Genomic DNA, 26,497 nt, shown 5'->3' on the forward strand with positions numbered 1-26,497 from the left:
CGTGCGCGTTCACCAATTGCGCGTGTGCAATCTTCGCGCTACACGTCCGCGATTTCACGCGCGTCCCCGCGGCTAAACAGGTAGTCAGGATTCACGCTCACGCATCAGTTCTGCGGTTCATACAGGACACGACACAGAAAACCAGAGAGACAAACAGAAAGAGAGACGGACAGACAGCAGTGCTAAGAGAGACACGACGGGAGCGATGACGGCGGCGGTGTTTTGCGGGGCTCTGCTGATGCTGGCCCTGGCCTCAGGCGGGGATGCTGCGGGGGAAGGAGCAGTCTCCTTTGAGTACCACCGATATGAGGAGATGCGGAAAGCGCTGGTGTCCGTTTGGCTCCAGTGCCCCTCCATCACCCGCATCTACACGGTGGGCGAGAGTTACGAGGGCCGAGAGCTGCTCGTGCTGGAGATGAGCGACAACCCCGGGATCCACGAGCCTGGTGAGAGATGAGCATTAACTATGGCAGATTATAATACAGCAAGACAGACCATCATAGCATTAACTAATGAAGCTCCTCAGAGCAGCGTAAGCAAGCATTTTCCTGTGTGCGCCATGTTTATCCATTCTACAAGAAATTACATTAGGCCATTAATCGATAACAAATCAATAAAGGGGGTTCTCCAATTACAGTCGCCCTTCCAGTGAAATAACCACCTTTGTCATATTGCCATTTTTTATATTTCACGTTTTATCCTCTTTGCTGACAACAATGAGTGATGCGAGAGGTTCATAAACGAGGCGAAAACAGCCTCTGCTCTCATGGCGAAGTGAGACATCTACTGAATTGCTATTGGAATTCATGATTTTAACATCAAAATACAAACTTGTCTCAATGGGCCTATTTATATTGAACAGGCATCGCCTCAGAGACTACTTTGAATGGTCACAATGGTGTATACTGATTCATTTAATCATTTTGCAAGTGTTTCATAAATCATCTCTGCTCGCTGTGATGCGCAGGTGCGCTTTGGTGTGTCTGCGCGCTCACGGAGATGTGATGACAGCAGCTCACTGTGCGCCATTTTGCGAGGGTTGCAGAATGAATATATAATTGCAGATCAATTAGAGACTCAATTGCAAGGCTTATTGCACTGCTTCTTGCCAAATAAATAGATACATTGACATAAATATTAATTATAACGTTTATATTATTTATTTTTTTTAGCTTACTTAGACTGAAGAGTACAGCAATGAATGAAGAGCCTTCGTTGCCTAAATGAGGGCCAGTTATACTATTGCCCTGCACAGCTGTCATTATTCATGACTGATTGCTGAAGAATTACAAAGAGCCTTGTAATAAAAACAGTATTTTTGCTGTGCACATGCAGATCTTTATGGTAGGCCTATGCTGTGGTAATTAAGGTTTGAGTAATATAGGCTTAAACATGAAAGTAATATTCATACTCTTTGTGTTGTGTAGGCCGATGTAGGCTACTATGGTTTTAAATCCTTGATCTGAAGCTGTACACTAATTAGTTCATTTAGTGTGCTCTGTTTAGATTTTAGATTGTACTCTATTTACAGTCTGGAATTAGGCTGACGGATTAAACTAATCGCTGAACACCTCATTAGGGCTGCAACTAACGATTATTTTGATAATCGATTAGTTGGCCGATTATTTTTTCGATTAATCGGATCTTCTTCTTTCTTTCTTTTTGACAAAAAACACTTCCACATTCTGCCCAATGTCCTTTAAACAAACGTGTCAACTGAATGCTATGAAAATAGTGCTTAACAATTTATTAGACACACATCATAATAAAGATAAAACACAAATATTTTAGGTAGGTGTCAAAAAATTGTTTAAATCTAAAAATGTTATTGTCATTTATTGGGCAAATATCAAACTAAGTAGGCTAGTATTTATTCACATATTAACAAGAATGTCCTCCTATGCCTTCCATAACAGCTTGCATTCTTGCTGGCATTGCTTAGGTACTTTTTGACTGTAATTGGGTATCTGAGAGCTTGACTATTTTTTTTTTCTGCCTTTTTTCATAGATAACAGCAATAATTATATTATAGCATAGAAATAGTCAACTACTGTTACTAAAGAGCTTATGCACATTGGAGGACTTGCCAATACAGAAAGCTAAAAAATGATTATAATCACCAATACTGTTAGTTTAGAGCAACAGTGGCACAAACCTTACATAAATTTGCTTTTTTTAAAATTGTTAAGCACTGTATTTGAATATAGTTTAAATCTCTACATTAAAAATTAAAATAATAATAAATATAATAAGGACGAATAAAAACAAACTCAGTATGTTAACCAACAGGTAAGAGTAATGTTCTGCAGGAACACGCGTCCACTTTGATCACATGTCATTTCTTTATCCTGTAAAAGGCGACTATGAAGCATCTGATATTTATATTCAGAATTACACGCTGTATCCCTTTACAGTTCCTACTCTCATAAAATACGTGCACTACATGTTGACTTTTAAACCAAATTTAAAAACCTTATTTATACCTTTTAAATATCAACAACAGATATTTCAGCACAATGAACGTTTTTGCGCAGAGTATTAACTTAATTGTCTCGTCTCTACTGTGTTGTTCCGTCTGTCTGACGCGCGTCCACGCGCCCGCCGCGCCGGTGCTCATTCAGTAAAGATTTACTATCAAAACGGACTTTTTTGCAAAAGTGGAAGTGTTCGCGTGAATTTGTTACATTTACAGATAAGGATATGACCGTGAACTGAAAGTTTTTGCGCTGAGGACGAACATGAATCTGTCAAAGCGCAGGACAGGGCAAGCCTATAGCCTACGCCATACGCTAATGCGTTAGGTTAAAGCTTAAAATAAAGAATTCTTAAGTTTTGGGCAGCTTGGATCACGTACTTCTCCCGCAGCATCTCATTCTGTTTCCTCCACTATTTTTAGATGCATTTTGTCCATAATGCGCTATTCAGTGCTGTAATTTGACGCGACCGGCTGAAGTTGGACGTGCACCGTGGGCAGACGCGACTAATCGATAAACGAGAATGAGAATCGTTGTCGATTATTTTCATTATCGATAATAATCGATTTTATCGATTAGTTGTTGCAGGCCTACACCTCATACTGAAACCTACATAGACATGCATCAATTATTTAGGAGTGTTAATTGTTGATCATTTCTATTCTGAATTCAGTACATGATTACTGAAACCCAATTGGAGGTATGATATTATGCATTCATCTTATCTCTGTCAATTAAACACTTTTTTTTGTTTATACAGGCCTTTATATACAATGTCTGTGTGACATTGGCTGCTGTATCATCAATTTCCTCAGAGATCATTTGACTTAGATAAAACAAGCACCTATCTTTACTCTATAATTGAATTTCGGTAACACTATTTTAAGGTGTCCTTGTTACACGTTATATGTACTTACTATTATAATAACACTTAATTATGCATAATTACATGCAAGTAACCCTAAACCAAACCCTAATCCTAACCCTAACTGTACATGTAGTTAATTAATATTACTCAGTACTTAAATGTATAATTACACTGTAACAAGGACCCCTTAAAATAAAGTGTAACCTGAATTTCTTTTGATTAGAATAAAGTCATTAATTAACATTAGTTAATACATTAGATATGAGCTAACAATGAACGATAAAGCAATTATTAATCTATAGGTTCATTTTAAATTCTGTGTACTAATTTATTATTCACATTTCAAATTGTATAAATTAATGAAAAAATAAGCTCAAGAACGATAACAAAATAATAAATGAACAGTGTTGGGGAGTAGCTAGTTGCATTTAACGGAATTACATAATTTAATTACAAAATAAATGTAATTGTAATTAAATTACAGTTACTTATGAAAATGTGAACTATTACAAAGGGGGTTGCATCTGAATATTTTCACACACATACAGATTTAATTGACTTCTTTCATAAGTTGCATTGACTGCTCTAAAATATGAGACACCAATGTTTCACTAGTTTAGGATACAGAATAGGACATATGCTTATTTGATAATTGTTTTATTTTCTGTCTGGGTTTATGTATATGCTTTATTTTTTAAGATTAACTTTTTTCCAAGGCACCATTGGATACCAGTGTTTCATATAATAGCTATCCAAAGATTTGATTTCAAAAACAGTATATAGCTATTAAACTATCTTGTTATGATTGTAAATCAGTATTTAACCTCAGAATGATCTCAAAGTAAAAAGTGGTGCTAAAGTCTGATTTTGTGGTGGCTATGCTTTCAATTCTATTATTGCTTTAAATAATTGCCTGCTTTAAATGTTTTAAAATGATTACCACTTGAAAACATTAGAAATTTAGAAAAGTAACCGAAAAGTAATCAAATGTAATCAGTTACATTACCTTAATAAAGTAATTGAAAGTAATTGAAATAGTTACACTATACTTATTACATTTTAAATGGAGTAACTTGTAATCTGTATAACATTTGTTATACTGTATAACCTATAACATTTCCAAAGTAACTTCCCAACACTGTAAATGAATAAAAATAATTAAATTAAATAATAGTAATACAAATTGTAAGAATATATGTTTAATCTATTATAATTAATTGGCAATTAATAATAATAACAGATTAACAAATGCTGTAAAATTGTATATTATTGATTGATGATACCTAATGAATTCATGTTTACTGTAAAATTTCTGTAAAATGCCAGTTTAGCTATTAGAGCTCACTCCAGCTGTAGGACATATTTTATAAAATGACACAGAATATCTCATTTATTTTGAAAATGCTAAAGTCATGCATTGGATTTCTATTATTGACACATTAAGTTCATGTGTTGACTAAGCAAAACTCATTCACAGTCTTGTGTTGATGGTGAGTTCCGTGTGTACAAGTGAGAGTAGTAAGACGGGGAGCTGTTCTCCTAAAGGTAGGGACCCTGTTCCTTAAATAGGTTGGCTCTCAGTATGTGTGTTTGCGTAGATATGACTCATTGCATTAAGGCTTTTATTGCTACCAGATGAGTTTCCAGCACCACCCACACCCTGTAGCTATGGGCAACCAGCTGCACCTCAGCAGAGAAAGAGCGGGATATCAAAGAGAGGCCCCATCGTCGGTCGGGTGCTGCTAGTGTAGAGTGTTACGGCTGGGCAGAAATAGCAGTTGCCCTGGAGACAGATCAGCTTAGCACCATGAGCCATGCGCTTCCCTGTACTCAGTCAGATGAGGAAGAATTAGCGTGCAATGCCGTCTGCCACAGCTCAGAAACAGGCCATCTGGTGCTCTGCTGAGTGAGCATGTGACAGCACCTATATCAGATACACACATTCACACATATGATAAGATCTGGCCTTTTTACTGCCTCCTTTCAAAGCTTTTTTTTAAGCTTTTCGAACTGATCAAGTGTCTTGTATATTGATATTAATATCGCATATGCATATTTTCACTTTGCATTTTCCACGAATACACTTTGGTATTCCATGACTTTTTATTTTTTTATTTTTTTTTAATTATTTTATTTTATTGTATTTATAATTTATAAGTATTAACTAAATAAATGTCCAAAATGTAATATTTTGCTTTGCTCCACATTTTTTGTGCAACCCTAATACTGCATGCATTTTCCCATATGAAAAGTTTCCCATATGCTCAAGTTATATTAAGAAAAAAATATTGGGAATTGGGGGGAAAAATCTGAATTTTAAGTTCATCATTAACTATAAACCAAAATTGGTCCTAAGATCTCTAGACCCTACTAATTGGTAGCTAAATCCAGGCTAAATTTGCAAATTGCAACCCTGTAGCACCCATTCTGGTATAGTTTAAAAATATAATAGTGTAATTAATTTAATTTCATTTAAATTAATGTAATCATTAAACAGATAGTTCACCCTATCCGGTGGCAGAAAATGACAGTTTTACAGTAGCAGTATATGGAAGCCATGGAATAAAAGAATAAAAAAAGGTCATTTTGAGTTTATATTTCAAAATTCTGACTTTTCTTGCAATTCCGAGATTATATCTCACAATTCTGGTTAGAAAAATCAACTCGCCATTCTCTCTTTTCCACCCCGATTCAGAATCATGAGTTTATATCCCACACTTCTGGCTTTTTTCCTCAGAATTGACATTGCAATTGTTAAATCTAGTGAAAGTCCGAACTAAGAGATATAAACTTGCATTTGCGAGAAAAAAAGTCAGAATTGTGAGATGAAATCAGTAAATGTTATGTAAAATGTTATAGGTTTAAATAGTATTTCATGCTGTAACTGTAGGGCTAATACAATATGTCTGCATATGTAAATATTTTGTAAACCTATTGTTTAAATCAAATTTCTGCTTTAATCATAGCAGGTTTCATCCGTAGTCTGTCCGTTTAAACATCTGCGTTTAGTTTCAAATGGTGTCTTTGATGACAGTATTGTATAAAAATGATTTGCATTTGGTTCTACTTGTTTTCCTCCACTTTTTATCAGTGTTTTTCTGCCACCACAATGTGCGCACAGCTTCAAGTGACGTAACTATGATGTCTACTCCAAATTGGTATATTGGAAAATTTGAATAGAACATAAAATAGCTTATTTACAGTAGTTTGACCTCCTAAGGTTAATAATCACCATTTCCTGAAAGGTTAAGAACATCTTTTCACTGACCATTTGTTTTCAAAAAGAAGGATGTCAAGCTCTATTCATGGAAAGTGTCGTATAATTCTATTTTCCACTGTATTGTACATTTATTGTACAGAAAAATAAGAGCATATCTGAAGCAACCGAAGCTCTCTGTCTCTTTGTGGTTTTTTGCACAAGGGGTGTGAAGAAAGTGGTATATTCCAGTGAGCGAAAGTTCGTTAATAATACATGCTAGAGGGATTCCACATCTGTTTTCATCTCTCTCTCCCTCTTTTATAGATCACATCATCTGTTCTAGGAGATTATTAGTTATTTTAGACAGGAATATAGTTTAGTCTTTGAACAGTGTACAGCATTCTGCATAGATCAAACCTTTTCTTTAGATCATTTTTATCTCCCCCAAATAACCTTCATCTCTGTGGTCAGATCTGTTGTTGAGATGCGTCTTATGTCATACATGGCCTGACTGTTCGTGAAATATGTGTGCGTTTCCACTGAAATGTGCTGAATCAATTATTTTGAATTAATGGTCTCCTTTGGTCAACATAGCCATGGAAACCAGCATTTCTTTGACGTTAATGGTACTGTTTGTGTATTTCTTTAAGAGGTTATAGACTTGCGTCATAAGCACACATTTCCTGACTGATTGAACTGATGGATTCATGGATGGATGGGTTTAGTAGAAAGGAAAGGATATACTGTAAGAATAGAATCAAACCTAATGCGGAGTGATTCAATATATTTACATTTATAATTAAATAAATGTAAATAAATACTTTTTATATCTGAGGTTGCCGTTTTGATATTTGAGGTTTTAGAGAGGTATTGAGAGTCTTTGATGTTATAAATGATGTTGTGAGGTTTTGTCATCTTGTGGTAATATGAGGATCAGAAAGATTTGAATAAAATCCCTTTCTCCCTTCCTTCTCCTTTTCCTCTCATGAAGATGAGACCCCAGTTTCTGCTCTCGAAGGCACTGCATTTCTCATCTTTGGGCTCACTGTTCTCTCAGTGTGTGTCTCTCTGGCTAAAACACAGCAAGAGAGAAATTGTGAAAGGGCAGCCTGCTCCAGTAAACATAATGCACATGTGCAAGTGTGTGATTTGTTTTTCATAAGAAATCTGCATTTTGAATCAAGGAAAATCAAGGGGCACATTTTGTCAGTCCTTCCTTTCCTTTGGAATCGACACTTGATACCAATTTTGATACTGCTGCGATAATTAATAGCAGCAAACCTGCTGTTAAACACGTCTTTATTGAATTGCCAGATTTGACTAGTTTGGATATTTTTCCTCCTAGTTTAAAAGGAACCAAAGCTGATACCGAATTTCAAAAACCCATGCATTCCTCATTACACTTCTGTTCTGCAGCGTTCACATTTTGTACAGCACTTGGCCAGTAAGATTAGAAGCCTGGAACTACTCTGTAACTGCATAAATAGTAAATATCATTTAAAAATCACAGGCGGATCTATCAATGTTAAAGTGAAGAACACCTGCTCACTGCTGTGGCATCAATAAAACATCTTTATTGCATATTATTGTGTTTCTGCATGCATGAAATGCGCGTAATGCAAATTAATACTTTTAGTCTGCAAGAATGCATCAAATTGGTAAAATAGAAATCTAAAGACATTTATAATTTAAGATCTCTATTTCAAATAAAGGCTGTTATTTTGAACTTTCTAATCATTAGAAAACCCTGAAAACTGTATCACAGTTTGCACAACTGTTTTCAACATTGATAATCACCAAATCAGCATATTAAAATAATTTCTGAAGTATATAAATAGGCCTATATAAAAATAGAAAACAGTTATTTTAATTTTATTTATTTTTATAATAATACTTCACAGTATTACAGTTTTTATTGTATGTTTGATCAAATGTATCATAAATATGCAAAATCTGAGATTAACTGTATTTATCAACAGTCCTAATATATTTATCTTACTGTGAGACCCAATATACAACCTACATTGGCTTGCTGAAGGATTTATGGTATGTTTACAGGTTGCTCTGTGATATTTAATCTTTATTCCAAAATTTTAAGGCACATAGTTGCAAATATGATATCCTTGCATGTTTACCAAACCTTTGGTAAATGCAGATATCTGATACCACAATTAACACAGATTTAAACCAAAGTGACATTTTAGTTGCATTTATATTTGAACTTGAAGGCTATGGATTTGTCTTAAAAACAGATACACAAATAATAAAGCTATGACCAAGAAACAGAATGCTGCGTGTTTAAATGTTTGTCTTTCGTGAGGTATATTGTCCTAAATGAGGTTAACAGATACCGTGTAACAGATATGATCTTTCTCTTGACGTATATTTTCTTTGTGAGGCAGGGAAAAAAAAGAGAAAGAGGGATAGCGAGGTAGTAAACAAAGCAAGGAGAAAGTTGATGAGACGAGTGTTTGAGAGATGGTGTTGATGTTTAAGATTATGTTTAGAGAGAGAAGTGATGTAGACTGTATGGCTTTGAAATGTGTAATTTTAGCCTTTTTGTTTGTCTGTTTCACTGAAAAATTAGCAGCTTTCTCCCTTTCCTGCCTGCACCTCACTTCATCTGTACAGCTGATGATTTCCTCATTACTGCTATCAAAACAGCTTTGCTTTATTTGGATAGGACACACATATAAAACTGTGTTTCATAATATAGGGGAAGTTTGTTCCTTACAGTCTGTGTGGGATTTCACACTTTTTGTGTTCATCCTCTGCCCACATGATACATTAATTCTTTCATTTTGGGACTAGGGGTGTTAAAGCTTTCATTTCTCAAAAACTGTTTGACACTGAAAATTCAAAATTCACAGCATCACTTATGGAATTCACTGTAATAATATCCAATGTATTACAATTATGTAAAATAGTGAAGATGATTGATTATCAGTTTGACTGACACTTTTACCGATATTGATATTGTAGTCTCTCTCTCTATAGGCTTTAGCAGATGCTATTTAACAAAAGATACATTTCAAAAACAATTTAACTATTCATAACTATAATGTTGTGAACATTATTATTTTATTTTAATATTTATAATGGATATTATATTTATATTGTTGTAGTCTCATTTGATAAATGATTCCACATTTATATTTATTGCAGAAATAAAACGATTAAAAATGTTCTGTATATCAGATTATTTTAATCAGTTAATGGCACTATTTCATCACAGTACAATTTGTGACAAAATATGACTTTTAACTAAACAAACAAACAAAAGGAAATTTAGATTTAAAAAAAAATGCAAAAAAGTTGATGTGTTTATCTTTAGGTTGTTGATTAAAAGTGAACCCGAATGACAAATTCCAAGTATTAGCTCATAGATTTGGTCTTAAAAGTAGATTTTATCTTCACTGTGAGGTGCAATTGAAAAAATATTTATTGCATGATTGTGTTGCTTATCAGCTGATATAAAATATATATATATATATTTTTTTTTAAAAACATTATATTCAAATTCTATACAGCACATCCTGTCATATGTAAAAAAAAAAATCAAATCAGAAAACACCTTTACTTTCAGTCTCTCACTTTCTCACACACTTTTTCTCAGACACCTACCCAGCTACACACTCACGCACACATTACACATTTAGACGCACATTTCCTATGGACAGGCCTGGGAATACTTTGCTTTGACGTTAACATCTGCAAAAGAGTTTGGCGGTAATTTCATTTTAAAGTAATCGGAGCTTCAAAGACTGGTTGTAAATGTGACAGGGACATACGTCCTTATTTAGGAGCTTGAACACACACACACACACACACTGTGGATATTTTGCACATGCTGATCTTTAATTGCGAGATGTAGAATATTTAGATGTTCAGGGGAGGCAGTGAAATAGACGGCTAAAAAAGGCCAGAGCCTGCAAGGAACCCTGCTGAATAAAACAGCTCTTCCATCTGTTTCCAATCTGTGTGCATGGCAAATAAATGTGCATTCAGTACTGTATGCCTTTGTGTTCTGGTGTGTTGGCTTTTCTAAACAGGTCTGTCCAATGTAAACATCCATTTTAGAGCCCATGTCCTATATAAGGTTCTTAAATATTATATAATGTTTACTGCGCAATGGCAGGTAAACATTGTTTGTGTGTTGTGTATATGTGTAAGCGCTACATTACAATAAAGTCAGTGTGGTGTGCTTATCAGGCAGAAGAGTTCTCAGAAGTTCATATTTCATGAAAAAGGTCTAGTGTCCTTTCCTGGCCTCTGATGATTTGTGCATGTTACCTGAGGGATGAAATGTGTTTGCCTATGTTAGTGCTCATGTTTGAGCATGGGATTGTTGGGGAGGGTTTAAGTGGGTCAGGGCTTTGTTGTGTGAAAGCAGAGAGGATTCTGGAAGCTCTAAGGATATTACCTGAGCCCATGTTTGCACTGGGTTTAGTGTTTGCAGCAGTTGATATATAATATTTGTGTTTTTTTTGTAAATGCACATATATTTTACCATACATTACTATTCACAAGTGTGGGGCTAATGAGATTTTATTCATGTTTTTGAAATACACCTTTTATGCTCAAAGTTTGTGTATACTGTTTCTATTTTAATATATTTTTAGATTTCATTTTAAGCCGAATTGTCAGCAGACTATTATGGAAGCCTGCTTCTGCCAATGAATAAAAAATAAAAAGGTAACTTTTTGCAGCTTTTTATCTCACAATTATGACTTTTTCTCACAACTGAGACTTTACATCTCGCAATTCTGATACAAACTTGCAATTCTGACTCCTTTTCTTAGAATTGTGAGATATAAGCTTGAAATTGCGAGGAATAAAGTCAGAATTGCAAGATATAAACTGGCAATTCTGAGAAATGAAGTCAGAATTGTCAGTTTATATCCCACAATACTGACTTCATTTCTCTGACTTTAATTTCTCAGAATTATAACTTGTATATAACTTGCGGATTTGTATCATGCAATTTCGGAGAAAAAACTCTGAATTGAGAGATGTGAACTTGCAATTGCAAGAAAAAAGTCAGAATTGTGAGATTAAAAGTCGCAATTACCTTTTTTACTTTAAAAAAACAACAACTTTTGAACAGAAGTGTACATGTAGTCTAAATTAATTACTAAACCCACATTTTAAAATGCCAAGATAGCGTTATACAAGACACAGCGACATGCTATAAATATACATTTAATATTACACATTAATTTTTTCAAAGTAATATTTGTAATACTTACATTTTATATGAAACAATATGCAAAACAATTTGTATAATAATATATTTCATCAGCTAAAATAATCTAAAATATGAGTATCAGCACCGTAACAGCTTTGAAAGGTTAAATGTGTGTGGGGAAAGTTCTGTATGTGCAAAAACACTGTTGCAGGAATACACCTCTGCCCTGTATGTTTTATATGTATATGCACATTTAAGAAAAACTCAAAAATAAATAAATAAATAAATAAAAAGGATAAATGAATGTTTGTGAATAGGTCCATAGGAATCCATTGATTCTATTCAAATGAATATGTCTTTTATATATTATTCGGATTCACTTGTCTTTAAACATGTACATACACGTGTGTCTGGAAACATCTGAAATGCCATGTATGCTTTCTTATTTTACTACTCCATCTGTTCAGTCAATCTAGCATTATAGATGTTATGCACATTAATGTCTTCTCTCTCTCTCTCTCTCTCTCTCTCTCTCTCTCTCTCTCTCTGTCTTTATGTGAGTGTGTTGATCTTGACATCTGGCTAGGTGTTCTCAGAGGAGTAATTCTCAGTAAATCCACAACCTACTCTCTCTCTCTCTCTCTCTCTCTCTCTCTCTCTCTCTGTCTTTATGTGAGTGTGTTGATCTTGACATCTGGCTAGGTGTTCTCAGAGGAGTAATTCTCAGTAAATCCACAACCTAGACCAGAATCATTCAGCACACTCTAGAAACAAGGGGAGACCAAGGTCATTTAAGTAAACAAATAAGACCGTGTCTTGATTATGCAAGCAAAGGAGCTGCTTTTGAGATGGAAAAGAAGAGAACATTAAAAATAAGAGGAAGTCTTAACATCTCATGTAAAATGAATAGAAAATAAAACAGCTCATAAAATATTTAGTTTATTATTAAAATATTTATTATTTAGTGGAAATGACATAATTTCTGGCCTTATTGTACCCTATTTGTGGAAAGTAACAAGTATATGAAAATATTTAATTATGTGTGGATATTTTGAATATTTGTCTTTGTTGTGCTGATTTTCATTGTTTGTTTTTTTTAAATGGTTGACTTTATTTATGTAGTGATTTTTTTGTACTTTAAAGAGGTCATATGATGTTGCTAAAAAGAACATTATTTTGTGTATTTGGTGTAATGAACTGTGTTTATGCGGTTTAAGGTTAAAAAAACACATTATTTTCCACATACTGTACATTATTGTTTCTCCTCTATGCCCCGCCTTTCTGAAACGCGTCGATACGCCTTCTTTCTTTGCGTGAACATTTGGGTGGTGTTATGCAAATCTTCCCACACAGTGACGTAGATATGTGGGGGGGTGTTGGAACGAGGCGTTTTAGGAGGGCGTGGACCAGTCTTAACTTTTATAAAGAATATCTCTTTGGATTTGAGACTTTAGTCTTTACAACTTTAGGGATCTTATCTATTCACGAACAGCTTGTAACACTCCAAAGAGAAAGGAAAATTTGAAATTGGATCATATGACCCCTTTAAAAGCCCAACATATGATCAGTACGTTATATACTTCAGTGCTATTTGATATCTAATTTTTCATTAAATATAATATTTTTATTAGACATTAAATTTAAGTTAAAGTTTTAAGTTCAGTTTTTTTAATAAAGTGTCAGTTATTCTCTTCGTCCGCTATTTGACCCAGTGTCATGATAGTAAAATACATCACAAATTTTCTATAATAATTGCTAAATGATTGACAAATTGTCCAAGACAATGATCGGTATGATCGGTTGGTAAGATACTGGTTATGCTGTCTTTGACATTTATACATGTGATTCATACAACTCAAATAGTACAGTTCACTTTTTAAAAGATCATTCTTAAAATATCTGGCAAGGCATCATTTAGTTGTTATTTTTGTCGGTTCATTTAACACACATGTGCATACAGTGTCGTGCCATTAACTGTGTTTGTTTTTGTGTAATAGGTGAGCCGGAGTTTAAGTACATTGGGAACATGCACGGTAATGAAGCCGTGGGCAGAGAGCTGCTCATCTATCTGGCTCAATATCTCTGTAATGAGTACCAGGAGGGCAACGACACCATCATTGACCTGATCCACTCCACACGCATTCACATCATGCCCTCCATGAATCCTGACGGCTTCGAGAAAGCAGCCTCACAGGTAAACACACACACACACCTTACACAAGAAGAATATAAACAGAATGCAGTTGTATCTTTGGTTTTTGGTGTCCTGTGTTCCAAATGGGCCTAAAATGCTAAATAAAAAGCCTAATTAGGGATAGTAAAGATCCATTTCCAAAAGCACAAACATAAAATAACATTTGAAAAGTTAAAAAAGGTTGTGATTAATGTACACAGTATATTTACTGTTTGTGAAAATTAAATTATTAAATACAATTAGAAAATTAGATTTTTTAAAAAACTATTTACCATTTATCATGTGTTCTCATATTTCCATCATGACAAACCTTGGAAGATTTTAGCATGGTAATGGATATGATGTATTTAGTCTTGGCTGCCGCTGCTGCTGCTGCAAAGCAAGTACAGGAACTTGCTACTGCCAATACATATGCCGATACGCTGCTGTGAGTATTTAAGACATATTGCTGCTGCACAAGTAGCAGATCTATACAGGTGGAGCTGGGGAAGGTGGAGGGTTTCAGTGGAACTCTGAAATGCTCTAGTGAATGTATAGCAGCAAGCGCATTTGCTGCGTATGCAACATTACGTGAGAGTAACAGAGACAATAGTTAAAAAATCACTAGCGGTTGACAAATTTCTACCGGTTTATTGTGTCTACTGGTATATCGCCTACCCCTACTATAGCACTGTTTTGATCTCTTTGCTATTTGCAATGGTTATTATTTATATTTGCCATACCTGCTATGTTTCCACCCACCTATTTTTATGTGCATTTTGGAAAATCGCATAAAAAAACCCGCTGGATGGAAACGCCAAGATGTGCATAAATTCTAAAAATGCACATAAAAAACTTATGCACACATTTGAGTAGGATAAACTTTTTATCGAATAAGAAAAAATGTGCATAAACTATGATGGAAACACATTTACCAAATCAATTCTTCCATGCGCATCGAAAAAGTCATGTGACTTTGCGCTATGAGACGGGATAACTTGACTAACCAGTGGACCGATCTCGTTCACAGCATCTATATGTTATTATGGTCATTCTGAAATGCCTGAACCAAGTCCGTCATCAAAGTATTTCTGTATAATTGTCTTACACGACTGTGTTCCCAAACAGTTGGCATCCACCTCCGAAAGCAATGACTGCATTTATTGTGTTTCGTCTGCTCGCTCTGCGGCGCAAGTAATTTATCACATATGAAAATTACTATATTCAGAGGCTTCTCCTAGTTTTCTTAGTGATATTTAGTGCCAGTTTACCAGGAAGTGATGATTTTGTTCTCTTTGACTCATTGGATGGACACGGTGCTTTATTTGTGAATGTTTTATGCGATATTCCAGTTTTGCGCATAAGTTTAATTTGAATCTTTGGATGGAAACATAGCTACTGTGATTTTTCATTAATTGTATTAAAAACCAATTAGGGTTGACTAGCAAACAAAATATTAATTATTGAGAGGGTGGAGCCAACAACCATCTCCTGAAAAACATGAAGAAAGCTGTGGATGAAAACACCAAGGTGAGAGAGTGTTTGATCAACTATTTGTTAAATATCGCAGCATGGTATTAGTAGTATTACACATTTTGGAGCATCAGTTTTTAGACTGGTAAAATGATTTTTTTTTACCTGTGTGTTACAGCTGGCACCAGAAACTAAGGCTATCATTCACTGGATTATGGACATTCCATTTGTCCTATCAGCCAATTTGCATGGAGGAGACGTGGTGGCCAATTACCCATATGATGAGACACGCAGTGGTGAGAAACCACATGCATACACAAAAAACAATCACATACAAACATATACATTCATATACATTCTTAGAGATAATATGATATGATATGATGTTTCAACAAAAATATTAAGCAGCATAACTCATCAATAATGAGAAATACTCCTTGAGCAGCAAATCAGCATATTAGAATGATTTCTGAGGATCATGTGACACTGAAGACTGGAGTAACGATGCTGAATATTCAGCTTTACCCTCACAGGAATAAATAAATGAATTAAATACATTTGATTTTTAAATGTATATTAAAATAGAAGACAGTTAATTTCAATTATAATAATTTTTCACAATATTACTTCTTTTTATTGTATTTTTGTTCACATAAGTAACTTTTGAATAGCATTGGAATATAATATAATTACACAGTAACCCTAACCCTTATAGACACCTACAGTATTTGCATCATTCGACTTAATTTGACCTATTAATAGACCTTTTTTACTAGTTGGTTTTAGAAAATGTTACCCCAAATGTGGACCAAGTATGGCCCAAATATTTACAAGTATAGTCAATCAATTACAGTTTCATAGAATTAAACCAGGAAAAGTTATCATATAATTTGATTGGCTATTTAGTTTTTCTCTGTTTGTCCATCAGGTTCTACTCATGAATATAGTGCTAGTCCAGATGATCTGGTGTTTAAGTCTCTGGCTAAGGCCTACTCCAACTATAACCCAGTGATGTCTGACCCAAACCGGCCTCCATGCCGCAAGAATGATGATGACTCCAGCTTCAAAGAGGGCATCACTAATGGAGGAGCCTGGTACAGTGTGCCTGGAGGTATAATGCACAGCTTCAGAAAATCACTAATATATTGTATTAATTGTGTTGTACATTGATTTATTAGAAACATAATAATTATTGTTCCCTTTCAGTCGGTCACTCTCGACGTCACGTCGGATGACCGACGAATTGGGATCTCGCTTAGATGGACCAATCTACTTCGAGTGTAAACTAAACGAGCCAATGCACATTGGCATGCGATTATTGCATCCAGCTGCTGCTGATCACAGCGTGAGTATAAGTAGGCAGCAGATGCAGCGCATATTCAGCTTTTCGCTGAGGAGCCGAGCGGTTCTATCGTTCTGCTCCTGACCTTCCTACAGTAGTGAGAAAAACTACAGTCAAGCACGCTCTTCGGTGGGCTCTCGTGCTGGTGGACGGCGCTTCAGCGGCGGTGGTTTTCCCGTGTCGAGTGGGTTGCACACAGCAGGCTGCACTACCCCTGTGTGTGTTGCAGACGGCCATCTCCCCTGTGCGCTTCAGCACACTAAAAGAGCAATTTCCATTCTAAAAGAGCTTCACGGGTGGAACGTCTTTTTGAAGACGCGTCTTTTTAAAGATGTCTTACCACCCGTGTGTTTCTGGGTGCGGTCGTTACCTGGCGCCGGGTGATGGTCACGATCGCTGCCTCTCGTGCCTGGGCATGAAGCACGCTGAGGTGGCTTTCGTGGATGACTCATGCTCCCATTGCGGGGGTATGACCATCTCGGAGTTGCGGACCAGACTCCGTTACCTGCAAGGGGGCGGGATGGAAACATAGCTACTGTGATTTTTCATTAATTGTATTAAAAACCAATTAGGGTTGACTAGCAAACAAAATATTAATTATTAACTTTATTGATAGTATTATATAGAACCCACAACAATTTAAAAAAATCATAGATAATAACAAGTGAGGTTTCAATAAAATTTTGACCGCTGAACTAAAAAAAAATCCCCGGTTTCCATTTAAAAAAACTGTTGACCTTATTTTAGCATAGAGTTTTGTTGGCAGAATGCAGTGGTGCTGATTTCATAACACTTTACTGTGGTTTACCACATCCTTCTGCAGTCTGTACTCACGCAAGTGTGGGCTTTGACATTTCACGACACATTTGACATATTTTATACATAAGGTCCCTGGACTTTTAGTTTCACATTTGTTTAGGGGAAACCAAATGATTATTAAACACCTCACTGGGATGTGGTTTACCGCACTGCTTTACTGCTTCAGCTGTGATAAATGTCTATCCTGACCACACAGCAAACATGCGTTGTCTCTGGGTTTTTCTGTTTGTTTTAGAGGTCGATGGAAAGTCCTGTCCTGGCAAATGTGAGCACAAAGGTTGCATCTTTTATGGGAACTGTACATCAAAAAAATGTTACTATAAAATGATTTCAGTAGGATAGAGAGGATTACAGAGGTCACAGATGGGATAAAGTCTTGTGATCATGGGTGATATGGGTTTTATTTGTATGTTAAAACAAATGTTACGGTTGTATTCAGACTTCCTCTTTTAGCCAGACTCACTTTACAAGACTCTGGCATTTCCTGTAGTGTCTGAAAAATGACGAGTAACCAAAGTGATTTCCTCCTCAGTCTGAAACCTAGGTTCCACTAAGTCTAAACTGAGACTGTTCAGCTTTCACCTGTTTGTGTAATGTCTGCCCTGACAAAAAAATTAAACCCCCTTTTTTAAAGGTTTGCTATACAACTCAAAGGTTTAGGGTCTGTAAGATAACAGAACAATTAACAAAAATTGCAACATCTGTCTTAAAGCATTTATTATAATTATTATAAATATGAATACACTTTGTCACTTTCTTTAAAAAAAGTTATGGGGTCAGCAAGTTTTTAAGACATAGTTGAGTGACTTTACCTGTTAAGCTCAAACACACACACACCCACACCAAATAAGTACCTTGAAAGTCAATAAAATGTACTTTACTGGTATGAAAAAAACCTTCATAAAGAGTCTTTAAAAAATTGTGACAAGAAGAACATACACATTTGTGACAGTTTTTCATTTTTGAGTGAACTACTTGAAAATGGAGATCTTACGTGTTTTTGTTTTAAAAGATTGTGGTAATTCTGCTAATGTTCTCATTATTATACTATTTATGTGCAGTCTGGTGAGATGAAGGACTGGTTTGTGGGCCGCAGCAATGCTCAGGGGATTGATCTGAACCGGAACTTTCCAGATCTTGATCGCATCGTCTACATGAATGAAAGAGAGGGTGGAGCCAACAACCATCTCCTGAAAAACATGAAGAAAGCTGTGGATGAAAACACCAAGGTGAGAGAGTGTTTGATCAACTATTTGTTAAATATCGCAGCATGGTATTAGTAGTATTACACATTTTGGAGCATCAGTTTTTAGACTGGTAAAATGATTTTTTTTTACCTGTGTGTTACAGCTGGCACCAGAAACTAAGGCTATCATTCACTGGATTATGGACATTCCATTTGTCCTATCAGCCAATTTGCATGGAGGAGACGTGGTGGCCAATTACCCATATGATGAGACACGCAGTGGTGAGAAACCACATGCATACACAAAAAACAATCACATACAAACATATACATTCATATACATTCTTAGAGATAATATGATATGATATGATGTTTCAACAAAAATATTAAGCAGCATAACTCATCAATAATGAGAAATACTCCTTGAGCAGCAAATCAGCATATTAGAATGATTTCTGAGGATCATGTGACACTGAAGACTGGAGTAACGATGCTGAATATTCAGCTTTACCCTCACAGGAATAAATAAATGAATTAAATACATTTGATTTTTAAATGTATATTAAAATAGAAGACAGTTAATTTCAATTATAATAATTTTTCACAATATTACTTCTTTTTATTGTATTTTTGTTCACATAAGTAACTTTTGAATAGCATTGGAATATAATATAATTACACAGTAACCCTAACCCTTATAGACACCTACAGTATTTGCATCATTCGACTTAATTTGACCTATTAATAGACCTTTTTTACTAGTTGGTTTTAGAAAATGTTACCCCAAATGTGGACCAAGTATGGCCCAAATATTTACAAGTATAGTCAATCAATTACAGTTTCATAGAATTAAACCAGGAAAAGTTATCATATAATTTGATTGGCTATTTAGTTTTTCTCTGTTTGTCCATCAGGTTCTACTCATGAATATAGTGCTAGTCCAGATGATCTGGTGTTTAAGTCTCTGGCTAAGGCCTACTCCAACTATAACCCAGTGATGTCTGACCCAAACCGGCCTCCATGCCGCAAGAATGATGATGACTCCAGCTTCAAAGAGGGCATCACTAATGGAGGAGCCTGGTACAGTGTGCCTGGAGGTATAATGCACAGCTTCAGAAAATCACTAATATATTGTATTAATTGTGTTGTACATTGATTTATTAGAAACATAATAATTATTGTTCCCTTTCAGTCGGTCACTCTCGACGTCACGTCGGATGACCGACGAATTGGGATCTCGCTTAGATGGACCAATCTACTTCGAGTGTAAACTAAACGAGCCAATGCACATTGGCATGCGATTATTGCATCCAGCTGCTGCTAAGATGCTCACGCAGAAATGCATCTTCAGGTGTATCCGTCCCCACGATTGGTTCGCACCGATCGACCTGAAGGACGCGTACTTCCAACTTTCGATCCTTCCGCGCCACAGGCCATTCCTGCTGTTTGCGTTCGAGGGGCGGGCATACCAGTACAAGGTCCTGCCATTCGGGCTGTCCCTGTCGCCCCGTGTCTTTACGAAAGTTACGGAGGAGCCGGTATCCTCCTGTGTTCTCACCTCAAACGGGTAGAAGCACTGAGAGGCCCCGGCTTCGGGTCGGCTTGCAAAAACCACTCCAGGGAGTCCATATAGTAGACCCTGTTGAGCTCTTCCGTCCCCTCAGCAGCCAGACGTGGCGGAGCGTCCGGCGCCAGGCCTTCACTCGTTGAATCCTCGAGAACCGGTATTAGTATTTCACACAGCATAATAATGTATTGATTGTGCTGTACATCTGTACGAAGGAGTTTATATTGTCAAAGCCACTTATTTTTCTTAATTGATTAGTGATCTAGAAATAGTGCAGAATATTAAATATTTAATTTCAAATTCTCAAAATTATTGTTAATTATTATACACTTTTATGAAATCTAAATTATAATAATTGGACCTTGCTGTATGATGCTATCTATGTAATAATATGTCTCATCGGGACATTGTCTGATGTGTATTTTTTTATAAAGGCTAAAAGCAGAAGGTTTAATACCTGATTTAAAAAACAAACAAACAAAAAGGCATGGGAATTAATTTGCCTAAAGCTGGTAATCACATCTAGAGAATTGTGCGCTTCCGAATTTGTGGCAGCAGTTTGGGGAGGGCCTGACAGCATCTTTGGGATAAATTGAAATGGCCATTGCAGGCTTTACCCAACACCAATTCCTGACCTCACTGATGTTCTTTCAAATCCCCACAGCCATGTTCTAACATTTATGGCGCTTTTCCACTGCGTGGTACGACTCGGCTCAGTACGGTACGGCACGGCACGGCTCGGTTTGCGTTTCCACTGCAGTTTAGTATCGCTTTAGAGTGGGCGGGATTATTCACATGTCGTTAGTTGCGCCGCCTCTACTGCCGTGACTCCTGAAAAACGTTTTAATTCCGTGTCGCCCCATCAAGCTCTCGCTGGATCCGCTCCTCTGCTATCAACGAGAGGAACGTCTGTACTTCCTCAACAGACAACGAAACAGCGGTTCTTTTGTGTTTGTGTCTCAAGTTCAGTGACGCAGGTAGTGACGATTCTCTCCGGCCAATCCGTGATCAGCAGAGTTTACACGTCACGTTTTGGTAATGGTACGGTTCACTTGGAACCTCAACCGAGGTGGTACTTAAAAAAAGTACCAGGTACCAGGTACTGTACCCAGTGGAAAACCCCCCAAAAGTGAACCGTACCGAGCCGTACCATGCAGTGGAAAAGTGCCATTAGTGGAATGCTTTCCTGGAATAGTGGAAGCTGTTTTAGCAGCATTGGAGGGGATTAATGCAGATGGTTTTGAAATTAAATGCGCAACAAGCTCATATGAGTGTATGTTCAAGCGTCCACATACAGTACTTTCGCCATGTAGTGCATGTTAATTAAAAATAAAAAATACCAAGAAAAAGGCCACTTAAAGGGATAGTTCACCTTCAGATGCTGGTCCACATTGACTACCATAGTATGGGAAAAATGAAATGAAATGAAAGTCAATGGGGACCAAATGAAGGTGAACTATCCCTTTAACGTCAGTTGCAAACCTTTGATCTTTCCATTTCTCTCTCTCTCTCTCTCTCTCTCTCTCTCTCTGTCAGGTATGCAGGACTTCAACTATCTGAGCAGCAATTGTTTTGAGATCACTCTGGAGCTGAGCTGTGATAAGTTTCCTCCTGAGGACACACTCAAGCAGTACTGGGACCAGAACCGCAACTCGCTGGTCAATTACATAGAGCAGGTACAGCCGAATCCTTCGCTTTCTAATGCCTAGTTTTCGTTTGAAAATGCTGACAGGGAGGGAGAGTTGTTTTGTTTTCTGTAAAGCTCGGACTCATGAGTCAGGATTAGAAGGAGGTAGTTTCATCCCTTTTGATCCCTCATGTCCTTCACAGGTTCACAGAGGAGTGGCGGGATTTGTTCGTGATCTCCAAGGGAACCCCATCTCAAACGTTTCTATTTCTGTTGAAGGAATTGACCACGATATGACCACAGGTACACAAACAAGCACATACATACACACAGCAATTTTAATTTATAATTATAATAAAAATATATATAATATACTTTTAATAATTATTTTAGTGCTGTCAATATTAGCACGTTAACGCAGAAGATTTAAAATATTTAACACCGTTAACGCAGGGGTGGAGCTAGTGTTGGCCACCCCACTCACAACTGCTGCTTCTGTCTTTTTTCTTGACAAAATTGCATTTATTTAGATGCAGAATGCCTTTACGACCACATCAAACAGGAGACTTCACAGACGCACACTCCACTTTACCTCAGCATAGCGTGCTTGTAGCCTGTGCTCTACAATTGCACTCACAAATGCGGTGGCATGCGCTGTAGCCTGTATCATTTAATATTAAAGCACAAATGAAACTACGAGCATGCGTGTCAGATCCGCGTCACTTTCAGCAGCGGCAGGTCTTAAAGAAATAGCAGCCAAAAAACCTAATAACCCAGCTGCTGTGATGTCTGTTAATCAAAGAACAAAAAAAAAAAAAAAAGATGAAATCAATAATTTTTGTAGCTTTAAGGATTGATCTATATTTCATTTAGAATTTTTTTTTAAATTTAAATTCTGTATATTTTCTACTTGCTGAAGGGCACAGGTAAATATGACATTTGTTATAATGGGTTTATGTGAAGATTGTTTTAAGTTCACTTAAATGTTAAAATTGATAGCTCACAATTATACTGTAATATTGAATGGCTATATTCGATGGTTAAATATTAGGGAAAAAATCATTTCCTAGGGACATCAGTAGTATTGGTATCAGTGATACTCGCCTTCAGTCATAAAAAAAAGATGCCATTAAACAAATATTAAAAATATACTGTCTTTATGTTGTTTCTATATTAATTTGAAGATTGAATGTGAAGTGTGAAATTATTGCAATATAAAAGTATATTTAAAAACTTTTAATTGTAAACTCCTATTGTTAGGTGGGATTAATCGCGATTGATTTCAGAAAAAATGCTTTTTTTCTAGCATTTTTGCTTTTTTTTCTGCTTTTTTGACAGCACTAACATATGTATGTATATTAGTAAGTATATTAGTAAGTATAGTATATTATAAGACAGTATTGTCTTTATAGAGTTGCTTTACATCTAAGGTTTCATAATTGATGAGTTATGCAACATTAACGCTGATATTTTGCGTTTCATTGAATTAAGTCTTTTTAAAATATATTTTTTAAATATTTAAAATATTATTTTAACGTTGTTATTATTATTATTATCATTACAACAAAAAATAATTTAAAAAAAATTATTCTCTCTGCAAATTAAGCTGGTGCATAAAGTATTTTATCAGAAAAAAACATTCACCTTTTACTCTACCACCCAGTTAGGTTTCTGTTGAAAACTTAGTGTGTAGGTCTGCCCTCTTGTGGCCATAATTTGCCACTTTTGGAAGTAAAATTTCAAACGTAAATCACCTCTCCTTATTTTTTTTCATTAGCTAAGGATGGCGATTACTGGCGCTTGTTGGCTCCTGGTAACTACAAAGTGTCAGCATCTGCTCCTGGGTACCTCACTGTGGTCAAGAAAGTAGCTGTTCCCCACAGCCCTGCTACACGGGTAAACGCAGACCCTCTGTTCTCTCCTTCGTCTCATTATATCTAATGTCCTATTCTGACATCTCTCATTTTTCTCGCTCTCAGCTGGATTTTGAGCTGGAGTCGCTGGAAGAGAGGAAGGAGGAAGAGAAGGAGGAGCTCATGGATTGGTGGAAGATGATGTCAGAGACACTCAACTTCTAACTTACCTGAGGCAGACGCCATCACAAGCATTATGGGTGTACTATATTTATTGTTGTCGTATGTGTGTGCTCATCAACTTAAAATAACATAATTCAGTTTTTTGGTTTATTTTGATTGTTTTACATTAGAGGCACTGCATTTGAACATATTTACAACAGCCATATGCGCATAAGCCATTCATACATGTTAGCAAAGACAACCAGTGTTAAAGCTGGGCTAAGTATTTGCAGATATGGTTGTCCATGTAAATATGGATGAATACATGTATTGCCACTAAATGAAATGCTATGTAGGTTTGGTGAAGTGCCCCTAATGTAAAGTTGATCCTATTGCACTGTTTTTGCGATTTCGATCAACCTGGTTAGTGTTATTTTAGAGCATTGTGTATCATCTGCCTGTGCTTCCTGCAGGCATGCAAAGGTTATTACATATACTGACAGAAAAAGAATCACGGATAACACAGAAAGTCGATATTGTGGAGGCCGATCTATTACTCTTTTGTAATGTTGTGTTTTACATTGATATTGTGAGATTATTTTGTAGCTATGGTCACCAATCACACCAACCAATCAGAGAGCACTGTGTTGTGATGAATGTACATGTCAGCAATGAATATTACTATTTATTCTGATCGTGACTGATTATGACTGAAGCCAATGTAGACAGCACTCATTCACACCTAATCACACAAGTCTCTCTCTGTTCAAACACTGTCCTGTGGTTTTAAATAACATTATGCTTGATGTTTTGAATGGGAGTGCTTTTGATAAACCTGTTTCATTTACAAATGCTTTAATAATTATAACGCTGTATATCATATCCAGACAACTGTTCAGATGAAAAGAAAATGGAAGAGGTTATCAATTGAACTCCTACCGTATGTTATAAGAACTATATAGGAAATTATATAATTATGAACATATGATAGATGATAGCTATAAATCTGTTTTATCTGTTTGTAAAGCAGAGAGTTTCATTTCAGATCATATAACAGCAGATTTTAATGGCACAAACTAAACAAACAAAAGTTTATTTAGATCTGATGGTTTTGTAATCTATACCAAAATGTTGTGCCGGATGAAGTACTATCTGCAGTCTTTATTAAACATTCTGTAATATATTGTCCTTTTTTTTTGGTCTGTTTAAGTATATTTATAATTGTATTTCTGTAATATGAAATGGCACATGCTAAATCAATCAACATTATGATAAAGTCTATAATCCTATATATTGAATTTCTCATTGATCCAAATGTTAACCCTCTGATTTAGGAAATTTCATGCACATCCAAATTAAACCCAAGCTTAAACTTTCAATATTAATGTCATGAAATGGCATTTCGAGTCAGCTTATGTATTTCTCATTTGAGACTTAAGTGGTATGTCTTGTATATGAATGTAATGATGGTTTAATTGAATGATCCAATTTGCAACCAAAATAAACTTCCCTTTCTGTTGTCAGTCTTCTTGTATTTCTCATTTTTCTATGAGATAAGCCAACTGCCATCACATCTGTCTGCCATCACATTATCTGCAAATGCTAATATTTGTAATAATTAACATTAAAATTAATGTAAAACTAATGCAGAGTTTAGAAACTAAGTTACTTAATTATAAATTTCAATTCACTCATGCTCAGTCAACATTAAAAAAACGACAATGAGTGTATTCAATATCCAACAAATGAAATCATTCAACAATCATTTTGATTATGGAAAGGAAAGGGAGGGAGAGAGAAACACCCTTAAAGGGGTCACATGATACTGCTAAAAAGAACATTATTTTGTGTATTTGGTGTAATGAAATGTGTTCAACAGCGTCACAGTGAGTGAGCGGAGGCCGGAGGCCTAGAGTGAGCGGTGGCCTAGAGTATGCGGAGGCCGGCGGGCTTGAGAACGGCGCGGATGGCGGATTCGACGAAGGAGCGTCTGGCGGGCTTGCGGCAACCACATGTGACGACCCCGGGCTGGACTCCGCTTCGTCCACGGTGAAAGCCGATCCGGCGATCGACAGCGCGAAGTTGATGTATTTCCTCAGCGACCAGCACAGATCAGCCCCAGGCATGACGAAGCGGATATTGTCCTCTTTTGGAAGGCCAACCAAAGAAGTTTCGCTTTCACAACGAAACACAGCGCCTTCACGACATGGCGGCGGCAACAATACTACAGCGAGAATAAAAGTTACGCCTTCTTTCTTTGGGTGAACATTTGGGCGGCGTTATGCAAATCTTCCCACATCGTGACGTAGACATGTGGGGGCGTGTTAGAACGAGCCGTTTTAGGTAGGCGTGGTTGACTCTTAACTTTTATAAAGAATATCTCTTTGGATTTGAGACTTTAGTCTTTGCAACTTTACAGATCTTCTTTATGCACCAAGAGTTTGTAACACTCCAAAGAGAAAGGAAAAATTTAAATCGCATCATATGACCCCTTTAAATAATTATTAAGTAGAGATAAGAAACCCTTGTTTTTAGCAACACCGACGGCTGTTAAGTGAACTGCAGC

At 36.2% G+C, this 26,497-nt stretch overlaps 1 protein-coding gene across 1 annotated transcript; it reads left to right on the forward strand.

The window, feature by feature from the left end:
- Nucleotide 1: 1 nt before the first annotated feature.
- On the forward strand, nt 2–25,454 carry cpe (carboxypeptidase E). The gene is made up of 9 exons (XM_016558893.1): nt 2–446; nt 13,727–13,923; nt 18,598–18,765; nt 18,887–19,004; nt 19,637–19,819; nt 21,826–21,965; nt 22,120–22,219; nt 23,694–23,812; nt 23,896–25,454. Exons 1-9 carry the CDS (start codon nt 206–208, stop codon nt 23,992–23,994), a joined length of 1,365 nt encoding a protein of 454 aa, XP_016414379.1. The 5' UTR covers nt 2–205; the 3' UTR covers nt 23,995–25,454.
- Nucleotides 25,455–26,497: the final 1,043 nt, after the last annotated feature.

The sequence above is a fragment of the Sinocyclocheilus rhinocerous genome, unplaced genomic scaffold (genome assembly GCF_001515625.1).
Source record: "Sinocyclocheilus rhinocerous isolate Xijiao unplaced genomic scaffold, SAMN03320098_v1.1 scaffold888, whole genome shotgun sequence".
NCBI lineage: Eukaryota > Metazoa > Chordata > Actinopteri > Cypriniformes > Cyprinidae > Sinocyclocheilus > Sinocyclocheilus rhinocerous.

Bases quoted from the DNA above. Each gene is read 5' to 3' on its own strand.
- cpe (XM_016558893.1), top strand. From the start codon at position 206: ATGACGGCGGCGGTGTTTTGCGGGGCTCTGCTGATGCTGGCCCTGGCC. The intron at 21,966-22,119 runs GTACAGCCGAAT...TGTCCTTCACAG, and splicing joins TGGTCAATTACATAGAGCAG to GTTCACAGAGGAGTGGCGGG. The intron at 22,220-23,693 runs GTACACAAACAA...TTTTTTCATTAG, and splicing joins TGACCACGATATGACCACAG to CTAAGGATGGCGATTACTGG.